General features: G+C 42.2%; 1 protein-coding gene across 5 annotated transcripts in view; it reads right to left on the reverse strand.

Annotated features, from left to right (window-relative positions):
• Positions 1-11,866, reverse strand: part of LOC109893818 (nucleolar protein dao-5) — a 34,693-nt gene extending 22,827 nt beyond the window's left edge. For 4 of the 5 annotated variants that reach the window (XM_031804927.1, XM_031804924.1, XM_031804925.1 and 1 more), the window contains exons 1-7: positions 11,711-11,865; positions 9,517-9,575; positions 9,121-9,275; positions 6,845-6,903; positions 6,428-6,656; positions 1,906-2,024; positions 1,092-1,224 (exon numbers count right to left, since the gene is read on the reverse strand). In XM_031804927.1, coding sequence (XP_031660787.1) covers positions 1,092-1,224; positions 1,906-2,024; positions 6,428-6,656; positions 6,845-6,903; positions 9,121-9,275; positions 9,517-9,575; positions 11,711-11,821 — 865 coding nt within the window. In that variant the 5' untranslated portion in view covers positions 11,822-11,865. Of the gene's footprint in view, positions 1-1,091; positions 1,225-1,905; positions 2,025-6,427; positions 6,657-6,844; positions 6,904-9,120; positions 9,276-9,516; positions 9,576-11,710 lie in introns of all 5 variants that reach the window. The other variant, XM_031804923.1, reaches the window with a different exon arrangement.
• Between the last annotated feature and the right edge of the window lie 452 nt (positions 11,867-12,318).

Raw genomic sequence — 12,318 nt, forward strand, 5'->3', positions numbered from 1 at the left:
ACACGGCAGAACCAGGCGGGCACACGGCAGAACCAGGCGGGCACACGGCAGAACCAGGCGGGCACACGGCAGAACCAGGCGGGCACACGGCAGAACCAGGCGGGCACACAGCAGAACCAGGCGGGCACACAGCTGAACCAGGCGGGCACACAGCTGAACCAGGCGGGCACACAGCTTCACAGCAGAACCAGGTGGGTAAATTGAGTTGGAATTGACCTTCCACTACATCACTGGTCATTAAGGCAGGGCGTTATACAGATCTCCATACCTTGAGTATACGGTACCACCGGAATTGCACACAAGGGGGCACACAAACTATGCTAACAAACGCTAAAAAAAAGTACAAGTAAACGTCCATAGCGGACCCTAGCTAAATGCTAACAGGTGCAAGTAAGCAAACAAACTAAATGCAAGGAAAGACAACCCAAGCTCATAATTACATATAGGGCCCTATAAAATCTACAATGAAGATTAACGCAGAAGGAATCACGGAATACAGACATTAAGAAAGAAATTTGTAGAAAATCGACTCAATGTATTAAACTTATCCACATTTGCACCAAGTTAAATCAATCATAAAGACGAACAAAACGCATCAGTGATTTAATTTGTCTGCGTTGGGCGCGTACCTTAATCTTCCCTTTGTGTAGCCGTTAGCGATGTTCTCTGGCAGAGAGAAAAGGCTCCCCCAAAAAACCTACTCAACTATAATGTTAACTACAAAGTAGCATATGCCGATCTGGCAGAATTTTATTGATGATTGTAGTTTGCATTTGTTTCGCAAACTCTGCAAATCACTTGAGTGCTATCGCTGGCTAACATTATAGCGAATTTCAAGTTCAACTGTGGACGTCAGTTCTGTTTGCGCCGTACTCTTAGTAAACAAACATGTGAACGTCTCAATTACATTTTTGTGGCGGAAAAAACGCAAAATCACTGTCGGTATGTCAAAATACCCCGGTATACCGCCCAAGCCTACTTATTGGTCATAAGCCTCAGTCTAATCACTCTCCTAATAACCTGTGATCAGGCATATAGAGATACGGATAGATAATTAACACAGTTTGATACTACTAGACATGAAAACACACCTGGTTTGGCCTTCTTGCTGGGAGGAGTCTCCTCTTCATCTGAAGAAGAGTCATCGCTGCTAGACTCGGCTGCCTTAGCAGGGGTCTTAGCTGGAGGGGTCTTGACAGGACCAGGGGTCTTAGAAGGAGGGGTCTGTTAGGAGAGACTGGGTCAGTAGTGGAAGCAAAGCATTCCCTTATCTGGTGACTTTGAAGACACTGAGGAAAGCAGCCGACAGGCGTAAATGTGTGGTTTTAATTGCCGTTGTGGACATGCCAAAATAATAATTTTAACTCAAACCAAATATGAAGATGTTATATGCAAGTTTTTTTTAAATTGTAATTACACATCTTCATATAAAATCTACAACGTACATAATTTTATGAGTTTCACCGTTAAAGTCAGTTCTAGTTGTTGTTGTTGTTGTTTTCCTTCTTCCCCCCAAAATATTCAACATTCACTCCACAATATATATAGTCCCTTTCTGCATCGTATGACCACGGCACACAAGGCTGGTTTGACAGATCAAGGAGATACTGAGCCACAAGTAGGGATGGAAACTGGCAACACAGCTCCCATGGTAACTTGAACACCTGTCCTGGGGTGTATCCACTAGGATGCAAACACAACCAAACAGAAAGCTGTGCTGGGGTGTATACACTAGGACGCATACGCAACCAAACAGAAAGCCGTGCTGGGGTGTATCCACTAGGAAGCAAACAGAAGACTAAATGAAACAGGGACTACATCAATTTCTCCAATAGAGACTCCTGTGTGTAACTAATGAATACACCTCAGGTGAGGTGGTGGTGTGTTGTGGATCAGTTTCAGTACCTTAGCGGGCGCTTCGTCTTCACTGGAGCTGTCCTCACTGCTGCTGGTCTCAGCCTTATTCTGAGCTACTGCTTTGGCGGTCGTCCCTGCCTTAGGGGTCGCGGCTGCAGCTTTTCCTTCTACAGAGCAGGAAGAACAGTCAGTAAGACAGTAAGAAGCTGATTGAAAAGATGCTTATAAAAATGTGATCCTGTCGTAAAGCAGCATTTCTTAAAAAGTACGGGTCACGGACCCAAGTAAGGTCATATCATTTTTTCTGCCATTGCAAAAATGAAAACAAAGCAGACCAAATTCTTCAGTCCTTTAAAAACCTGCTGTAAGTCAAATAGCGTGCTACAGACAATAAATGGGACTCTGGATGACACCATTTTGCCACAACTTTGGAAGTATGCTTGGGGTCATTGTCCATGTGGAAGCCCCATTTGCGACCAAGCTTTAACTTCCTGACTGATGTCTTGAGATGTTGCTTCAATATATCCACAGAATTTTCCTTCCTCGTGATGCCATCTATTTTGTGACGTGCACCAGTCCCTCTTGCAGCAAAGCACCGTGACGATGCCACCCCCGTGCTTCGCGGTTGGGATGGTGATCTTGAGCTTGCAAGCCTCCCCCTTTCTCCTCCAAACATAACGATGCTCATTATGGCCAAACAGTTCTATTTTTGTTTCATCAGACCAGAGGACATTTCTCCAAAAGGTACAATCTTTGTCCCCAAATGCAGTTGCAAATTGTAGTCTGGCTTTTTTACGATGGTTTTGGAGAAGTGGCTTCTTCCTTACTGAGCGGCCTTTCAGTTTGTCGATATAGGACTCGTTCTACTGTGGATATAGATACTTTTGTACCCATTTCCTCCAGCATCTTCACAAGGTCCTTTGCTCTTGTTCTGGGATTGATTTGCACTTTTCGCACCAAAGTACGTTAATCTCTAGGAGACAGAACGTGTCTCCTTCCCGAGCGGTATGACAGCTGCGTGGTCCCATGGTGTTTATACTTACGTACTATATTGTTTGTACAGATGAACGTGGTACCTTCAGGCATTTGGAAATTGCTCCCAAGGATGAACCAGACTTGTGGGGTTATACAATTTTTTTTCTGAGGTCTTGGCTGATTTCTTTTGATTTTCCCATGATGTCAAGCAAAGGGGCACTGAGTTTGAAGGTAGGCCTTGAAATACATCCACAGGTACACCTCCAATTGACTCAAATTATGTCAATTAGCCCATCAGAAGCTTCTAAAGCCATGTCATAATTTTCTAGAATTTTCCAAGCTGTTTATTAAAGCCAGAGTCAACATAGTGTATGTAGTGTATGTACACTTCTGACCCACTGGAATTAGGATAGTGAAATAATCTGTCTGTAAACAATTGTTGGAAAAATTACGCGTCATGCACAGAGTAGATGTTCTAACTGACTTGCCAAAAATATAGTTTCTTAACCTCTTGATTCTAGCCATCCGGGATCGTGAATACAGCCTCAAGCTCATTACCATAACGTAACGTTAACTATTCATGAAAATCGCAAATGAAATGAAATAAATATGCTAGCTCTCAAGCTTAGCCTTTTGTTAACAACACTGTCATCTCAGATTTTCAACCATAGCAAAACAAGCATTTGTGTAACAGTATTGATAGCTAGCATAGCATTAAGCCTAGCATTCAGCTGGCAACATTTTCACAAAAACCAGAAAATCATTCAAATAAATCATTTACCGTTGAAGAACTTCGGATGTTTTCAATGAGGAGACTCTCAGTTAGATAGCAAATGTTCAGTTTTTCCTGAAATATTATTTGTTTAGGAGAAATTGCTCCGTTTGGTGCGTCACGTTTGGCTACCAAAAAACCCGAAAATTCAGTCATCAAAACGCTGTACTTTTTCCAAATTAACTCCATAATATCGACTGAAACATGGTAAACGTTGTTTAGAATCAATCCTCAAGTTGTTTTTCACATATCTCTTCGATGATATCGTTCGTGGAAGTGTGCGTTCTCCTCTGAATCTCATGGGAAAATGCCTCCAGTTGAAGATTACGCACCAATTTAGACAAAGGACACCGGGTGGACCCCTGGTAAATGTAGTCTCTTATGGCCAATCTTCCAATGATATGCCTACAAATACGTCACAATGCTGCAGACACCTTGGAGAAACGATAGGAAGGGCAGGCTCATTCCTGGCGCAATCACAGCCATATAAGGAGACAATGGAAAACAGAGCCTCAAATTCTGCTCATTTCCTGTTTGAAGTTTCATCTTGGTTTCGCCTGTAGCATGAGTTCTGTGGCACTCACAGATAATATCTTTGCAGTTTTGGAAACCTTAGTGTTTTCTTTCCAAAGCTGCCAATTATATACATAGTCGAGCATCTTTTCGTGACAAAATATTGCGCTTAAAACGGGAACGTTTTTTTATCCATAAATTAAAAGAGCGCCCCCTATATCCAAGAAGTTAACAAGAAATTTGTGGAGTGGTTGAAAAATGAGTTTTAACCTAAGTGCATGTAAACTTCCGACTTCAACTTTACATAGCGACACTGGCTTTACTCAAGGCCAGTGGCATGTCATTAGTAAAGATTGAAAATAGTAAGGGACCTAGACAGCTGCCCTGGGGAATTCCAGATTCTACCTGGATTATGTTGGAGAGGCTTCCATTAAAGAAAATTAAAGAAAACCCTCTGTATATCCACAATATCGCAGCGGGTATAAAACCATTTTTCCAGCATCAGACTATGATTGATAATGTCAAAAGTCTAACAAACCACACTATTTCTCTCAGCCAATCATCAGTCATTTGTGTAAGTGCTGTGCTTGTTGAATGTCCTTCCCTATAAGCATGCTGAAAGTCTGTTGTCATTTTGCTAACAGTAGAATAACATTGTATCTGGTCAAACAATTTCTTTCAAAAGTTTACTACGGGTTGGTAACAGGCTGATTGATCGCATATTGGAGCCAGTCAAGGGAGCTATTATTATAACTATTCTTGGGTAGCGGAATGACATTTGCTTCCCTCCAAGCCTGAAGGCAAACACTTTCTAGTGGGCTTAAATTGAAAACATGCCAAATAGGAGCAGCAATACAATCCACTATTATCCTCTAGTTATCCTCTATCCTATAGTAATTTTCCATCCAAGTTGTAATGTCAATTGAAAAGTAGAAATCTTGCGCCACGCTGCTCCTCAGACTCCGCCTCTCCTAGTGGGAAAATGGCCTCAATTTACTGTTGCTTTAGAAAAGTAGAATAGACAAGCTGCAATTTCGAAATTTGGTTGTGCCCAGGGGCCCTGATCCTCTTGGGACCCCCATTTATTTTGTTCATCACTCTCACTCAGATATCATTAAGTCATGGCAAAATATTTAAAATTTGCAGGAAGTTATCTGTATAAAAAAAATGCAGCATTTTCTCTCCGCTCAGTGGCAAAATGGGTAGAATTGTAGGAAATTAAACTGCTGGGATCTCTTGATTGTGCCAATACTAAATGGGAATGTATCATGAAGCCTACCTGTGTGTTGTTGTGACACTGACTGCCACGGCCTAGCTGAAGAAGGGCTCACACCCCAAACGTTCGTGAGGCAATAAAAATATGTCAATTTAAGTTTATTTACCGGAGTGCTGTGCTACTTCTGTTCTTTTGGATTATATACACCAGCACCCAATTTAAGTTTGTTAGGTGGAGTCGAGCATGTTGTTTATCTTTTCAGGAAATTAACTTTAATAAAACACAAAAAAATTCTCTCCTCCGTCAAGAGGTGGTCTCACTAATGTCCCACTAAAGGGGGTTATGTTTTCATGAGCTTGGGTCCCAGGAAAACACTGAATTTCTCATTTGGCTCCCAGGCCGAAGAAGTTTAAGAAACCCTGTCGTAAAGATATGGTCTTGGTAAGGCTCCCGAGCGGCCCAGTGGTGTAAGGCACTGCATCTCAGTGCTAGAGGAGTCACTACAGACCCTGGTTCAATTCCAGGCACAACCGGCCAAAGTCCCATAGGTTGGCACACAATTGGCCCAGGTTCATCAGGGTTAGGGTTTGGCCGGGGTAGGCCGTCAATGTAAATAAGAATTTGAATTTTAACCAACATGCCTAGTTAAATAAAAAGGCAAAAAAAGTGGACTTCATGGTTAAACAAAGGTTAAATGTACTCCCTAGCTAGCTAGGTTAGATGTACTCCCTAGCTAGCTAGGTTAAATGTACTCCCTAGCTAGCTAGGTTAAATGTACTCCCTAGCTAGCTAGGTTAAATGTACTCACTAGCTAGCTAGGTTAAATGTACTCACTAGCTAGCTAGGTTAAATGTACTCACTAGCTAGCTAGGTTAAATGTACTCACTAGCTAGCTAGGTTAAATGTACTCACTAGCTAGCTAGGTTAAATGTACTCACTAGCTAGCTAGGTTAAATGTACTCACTAGCTAGCTAGGTTAAATGTACTCACTAGCTAGCTAGGTTAAATGTACTCACTAGCTAGCTAGGTTAAATGTACTCACTAGCTAGCTAGGTTAAATGTACTCACTAGCTAGCTAGGTTAAATGTACTCACTAGCCACAGGGGATTTAGCTGGAGCCTCATCTTCAGATGACTCACTGCTCGAGCTGGAGTCCTTTTTCCTGACTGCTGCAGCGACAGGGGTCTTCACTGGGACTTTGGCTGCTGCCGCGACAGGGGTCTTCACTGAGGCTTTGGCTGCTGCCGCGACAGGGGTCTTCACTGGGACTTTGGCTGCTGCCGCGACAGGGGTCTTCACTGAGGCTTTGGCTGCTGCAGGCTTCTGTTAGCAGAGAAGAGGAGCAGATTTCAAACTAATGTTTCACCAACAAGCTGCCTTCATCAGGGGGCACACAAATATTTTGTTCATTCGTCCTCCTACAGCTCTGTAAACAGCAACGGCCTTTAACGATAAAATAAAATAAAAATGTAAACGTGACGTTGTCGTAAGACATCACAGCGCTCCTGTACCTTCGCTGCGGCCTCCTCGTCGCTGGAATCGTCGCTGCTGCTGGACTCGGCCGCTGTAGCTGGTAACGATACAAAACCTCATCATGGAACAGAACAAAAAAGGCCAACTCTGTCCCCCATCACTGACACACTGCGTTCATGACAACATAGAAAAATCAAGAAAAGGTAGGATATTGGTTTAAAGGTCAATGTAAACCAGTTACTTCAGGATTTGAGGTCTTTTTATATACTTTCAGATAGCAGACACCCATAGACTTCCAGTCACTGCGCTAACGCAGGCTAGCAGACACCCATAGACTTCCAGTCACTGCGCTAACGCAGGCTAGCAGACACCCATAGACTTCCAGTCACTGCGCTAACGCAGGCTAGCAGACACCCATAGACTTCCAGTCACTGCGCTAACGCAGGCTAGCAGACACCCATAGACTTCCAGTCACTGCGCTAACGCAGGCTAGCAGACACCCATAGACTTCCAGTCACTGCGCTAACGCAGGCTAGCAGACACCCATAGACTTCCAGTCACTGCGCTAACGCAGGCTAGCAGACACCCATAGACTTCCAGTCACTGCGCTAACGCAGGCTAGCAGACACCCATAGACTTCCAGTCACTGCGCTAACGCAGGCTAGCAGACACCCATAGACTTCCAGTCACTGCGCTAACGCAGGCTAGCAGACACCCATAGACTTCCAGTCACTGCGCTAACGCAGGCTAGCAGACACCCATAGACTTCCAGTCACTGCGCTAACGCAGGCTAGCAGACACCCATAGACTTCCAGTCACTGCGCTAACGCAGGCTAGCAGACACCCATAGACTTCCAGTCATTGCGCTAACGCAGGCTAGCAGACACCCATAGACTTCCAGTCATTGCGCTAACGCAGGCTAGCAGACACCCATAGACTTCCAGTCATTGCGCTAACGCAGGCTAGCAGACACCCATAGACTTCAAGTCACTGCGCTAACGCAGGCTAGCAGGCACCCATAGACTTCCAGTCACTGCGCTAACGCAGGCTAGCAGACACCCATAGACTTCCAGTCACTGCGCTAACGCAGGCTAGCAGACACCCATAGACTTCCAGTCATTGTGCTAACGCTAGTACCGCTAACTTCCTTTATCCTGACCACCGAGACATGACAATGGTACCCACGAGTGCATCTGACTCTGGGGAAGTAGATAAAAGAGCCCCATTGCCAAAATCCTGCTAGATGGTGATCTGCTAAGTGGCTAAATCAACTTGTGGGCCAATAAAACCTTTTTTTTTAAAGCCTTTATTTGAAAAATATGCCTTCAGAATTTTTTTTACTTATTCCACATTGTGTTACAGCCTGAACTCAAAATGTAGTAAATGATTTTTCCTCCTCTCCTCTTACACACAATAACCCCGAACGACAAAAGTGAAAACACATGTTTTTTTAGAACATGCTTGCAAATATATACAGAAATATCTCATTTCCATATCCACACCCCTTCGCTATAACACCCCACCTTGAGCTCAGGTATAATTCAAGTTCTTTGATCATCCTTGAGATGTAACACCAACTTGGAATCCACCTGTGGCTAATTCAATTGTTTGGACATGATTTAGAGAAACACTGGTCTATTCACACCCCTTTGGTTTTTTCGAAAACATTTTCTTGTTACAGTCGGAATTTAAAATCGATTCAATGTAGATTTTGTGTCACTGGCCCACACACACACACAACACCCCATAATGTCAAAATGGAATTATGTTTCTAGAAATTATTATAAATTTTAAAAAAATTAAATGAAAAGATGAAATATCTTGTGTCAATAAGTATTCAACCCCTTTGTTATGACTAAAGAAGTAGAGTACAAATGTGCTTATTAACAAGTCACATAATTTGCATGTGCAATAGTGTTACGATTATCACGACAAACCTGTGCCATGTTACCCTATTCAAAACATAACCTGGCCAGATTGTTTCCGTTAAGCAAATCGAACTAACAAAACCACTCATTCCTTTAATCTACAGTGTTAAATAACACTAATATGTGAGAACAATGTTTTTTTTGTGAAGAAATGTTTCATTTTGCTATTATAATAAGGTTGGTTAGCAACATGGATTATCTTTGTGCAGCTCAAGACTACAAAACCCACAATGCAATGTTCTCTCAATGGGCTGGCTTCCTAACTAGCAAACGTCGCTACGGACAATAATACCAAAAACCGTATGCACTTTACACACGCACTACCCTAAGTTGCTTTGGATAAAAGTGTCTGCTAAATGGGATATACTTAAAGGACGAGCGCAAACCTGTGGGTGTGGCCTTGGCAGGTGCTGCAGCTTCCTCCTCCTCACTGCTCGACTCCTCACTGGAGCTCTCCGCAGTCTTCGCCTTCTTAGCAGACGGCCTGTCACTTATTCCAGGATCGTTGGGCAGCGCCTTCCGTTTCTTAGCTTCAGGAGACCTGAAAATGAGAACGGCACAAACAAGAGCAGTGAGTGGCATTCAAAACTAGCCACAAAGGATTGCAAAGAAAACCTTCTGATCCATTTACACTAAATTACACAAAGGTACGTGAGGTTCATGGTTTAGCCCCCAGGAACTCTGGGAAAATGGAGGATTGTAATATACAGGTTGTCATTCCCGCCAAGTGGGGGACAATACATTAAAGAAATGAAATCAGATTGAGTGTACTAACTACTTACTTCACCCAGAAGTTGAATATGTCAAGCAGACCGGCATCTTGTTTTTCATTCTGGGGTGGCTGTTGTAAAAGGAAGAATCGTTAACAAAATCAGCCAGTTTATTCTCTTTGCGGGTTTCTAGCCATCGTGTTGCATGATACGGGAAGAAACGCTGAACAATGTTTTAGCTACAAACAAGTTTCTCGTGCATGGAAGACATATTGACCGGCATAACGCAACTAGTCAAGTTTTCCATTAAGTAATGTTATCAATGTTCCAACTACAATCCAAATCTACCCATAAAACAAGCAATGCCAGGGCTGACACGTTCAGTTCATCTGGATAGCAACAAACTAATTGTTTATTCACCCAGTTACCAATAACCCAACCGCCTGGCTATATGTGATGGTGAAAATCTCAAGCACCCATCCGATCCTATTACCCGCTAACAACACCACTTTAATAATGTTTACATATCATATGCTGTATTTCATACCATCTATTGCATCTTGCCGCTCGGCCATCGCTCATCTATATATTTACATGTACATATTCTCATTCTCCCCTTTAGGTTTCCTGTGTATTAGGTAGTTGTTGGAGAATTGTTAGATTACTTGTTTGTCGGAACTAGAAGCACAAACATTTCACTACACTCGCATTAACATCTGCTAACCATGTGTGTGACCAATAAATTTGGATTTGATGTAGAAAAAGGATTTTATGACAGGGGTTGCAGGATTTTTGAGAGAGCCAATTTAGATATTTTTCTGCTTATAATTTCAGACATTTTGGAAGGCTATTGGATAGTCAACTTGTCAAAAACTGGATACATGCTGTCATATGTTGTCCCAGAAGACTAAATCAACCTCTTTTCCTCACAATAATGTAAAAAATCGAATAGAACGAAACAAATGCTTCAATCTATTTGACATCGGTAAAGTTCTGTCATCTCTGCTTCTTTCAAGGAGCAAAGACATTCAGGGACTAGGGAGAAAATGCAATAACTAAAAACAGTAAAGATGTTCTGTGCAAAATGTCCAAACAACATCAGTGTGAACAGTTGTTAGGAAATAGAAAGCTGTAAAAACGACCAGACATGTTTCTGATAAGATTTCAGTTTGGCTTGGATGCATATTTTATGACATTTAAATACTATCAGCTTTTATGATGCTGATAAAGAAAGCACGTTTACAGACGGTCCCTAACTGTGCATTCTCTTAAGATTAAATAAATCACTTTTTCCACTCCTGTTCCTGAGTCTAAATGGATTTGATTTGAAATGTTGCCTACATTTGGTTTATCATTTTACTGCAAGAAATGTTTAATTCTACAGGTGTTAATATTAAGGAGAGAGATTAAAAACCTACAGTCAGTGTCCAGATTTCCATTTAAAACATCTGAACATAAGCCGATTTGAAGTCCCTCTCGTGACCGTCGAACCACATAACATTCACGGCTATTGTCCTCATTTAGCATTTAACTAAATCTTTCCCAAACATTACTTTGCTGTCTCTCTTCAACTCTCCATTTCGCAGCTTTTCCGTTATAGAATTAAACTCGGACATTGTTCTTAAATTGTTCTGCAAATTCCTCAAAGTATTTAGTGATTGGCGTGTAGGCATGTAAGTTTACAGCACTAATACCATACAGGCTAAAAATAAGGCAAGACTAATTCAAAATGTAGTGTATAGCATGCCCACCCATAATCCACACACGATGTCATGACCCTAAACCCACGCAGGTTATGAGTTAACCTGCACATCACTACAAACCATTTCTTTGCTTCATCCTGCAACGAGCCATAGTTTACAGACGACTAGTTTAGATTTGGTTGATCAAGGACGCCAGGCTATAGAATTCGTCTGTAAACCAAGGCTCTTCGGGGCAGGAATCAATGCATTTCTTAGCCTGCGGGCTAGCCAGAGACATTTTATTTCAATGTGTCAACGTTCGTTAACTAACTATGTAGTTGGTCCAATAATTCAACGAGGGCAATTGATAAAAAGCAAACATTTAAAGAAAAAAATGCGCCCGTCACTCGTCTAACATTACAAATATATAAAAAAGTCCATTCTCATTCAAACTTGGTGGGTTGGTATCACACGTGTTAGCGCCACGGTGTGCACCTCCTCCTGCGTGGCTCGTTAGCTCACCTAGCTAGCTTAAACGGTAAATAAAACAACTGTTAAATAGAGATACAGAATATGGCGCCTACCACTTTAGCTTGCTTGATGAAGTGCTGAGCAGCCTTGGTAAACTTGTTCTCTAGTAGAAATGAATATACATGCTTGTAAAGATCACTCGGCACTGAATTTTGTTCTGCCATTTTTTTACCACGCCTGTGTGCTGAACAGAAACGCGGAAGTCTTCTTCTTCTATGGTATGTTAGCGAGCGCACAATTTAATGTGCGTACTGCCACCTACTGTTCGGGATGGAAACAGGATTCCCCAAAAAACGAACAAAATACCAAAAACATCTACCAAAAATAAATAAAATAAACTTTTTTGAATAATGTAAAAAAATTAAATTAAATAAAAACAGATCGGATCCGTAAACAAGCTCAAGGGGAACCCGGGAGGGCGGGTCTTCCGGCACCAGTACCCCTTGCAAGTCATCAGATGTAAAATCCTTCAGTCCCAAAAACTTTTCTGCCACGGCCACAATAATGTCCGGTTTCTTCGATCCCCTAGAGACTTGTGTCGTACAGTTTATAACTGTGGAAATGAACACCACAAAATCCACCTTTTTAACACAACAGGGTATCTTTTGCCTGGCAGCAAACATTTACTACAGGCTGTTGTGCGCCCACTGCCATATCATCA

Source organism: Oncorhynchus kisutch, linkage group LG25, assembly GCF_002021735.2.
Source record: "Oncorhynchus kisutch isolate 150728-3 linkage group LG25, Okis_V2, whole genome shotgun sequence".
NCBI classification, from domain to species: Eukaryota; Metazoa; Chordata; class Actinopteri; order Salmoniformes; family Salmonidae; genus Oncorhynchus; species Oncorhynchus kisutch.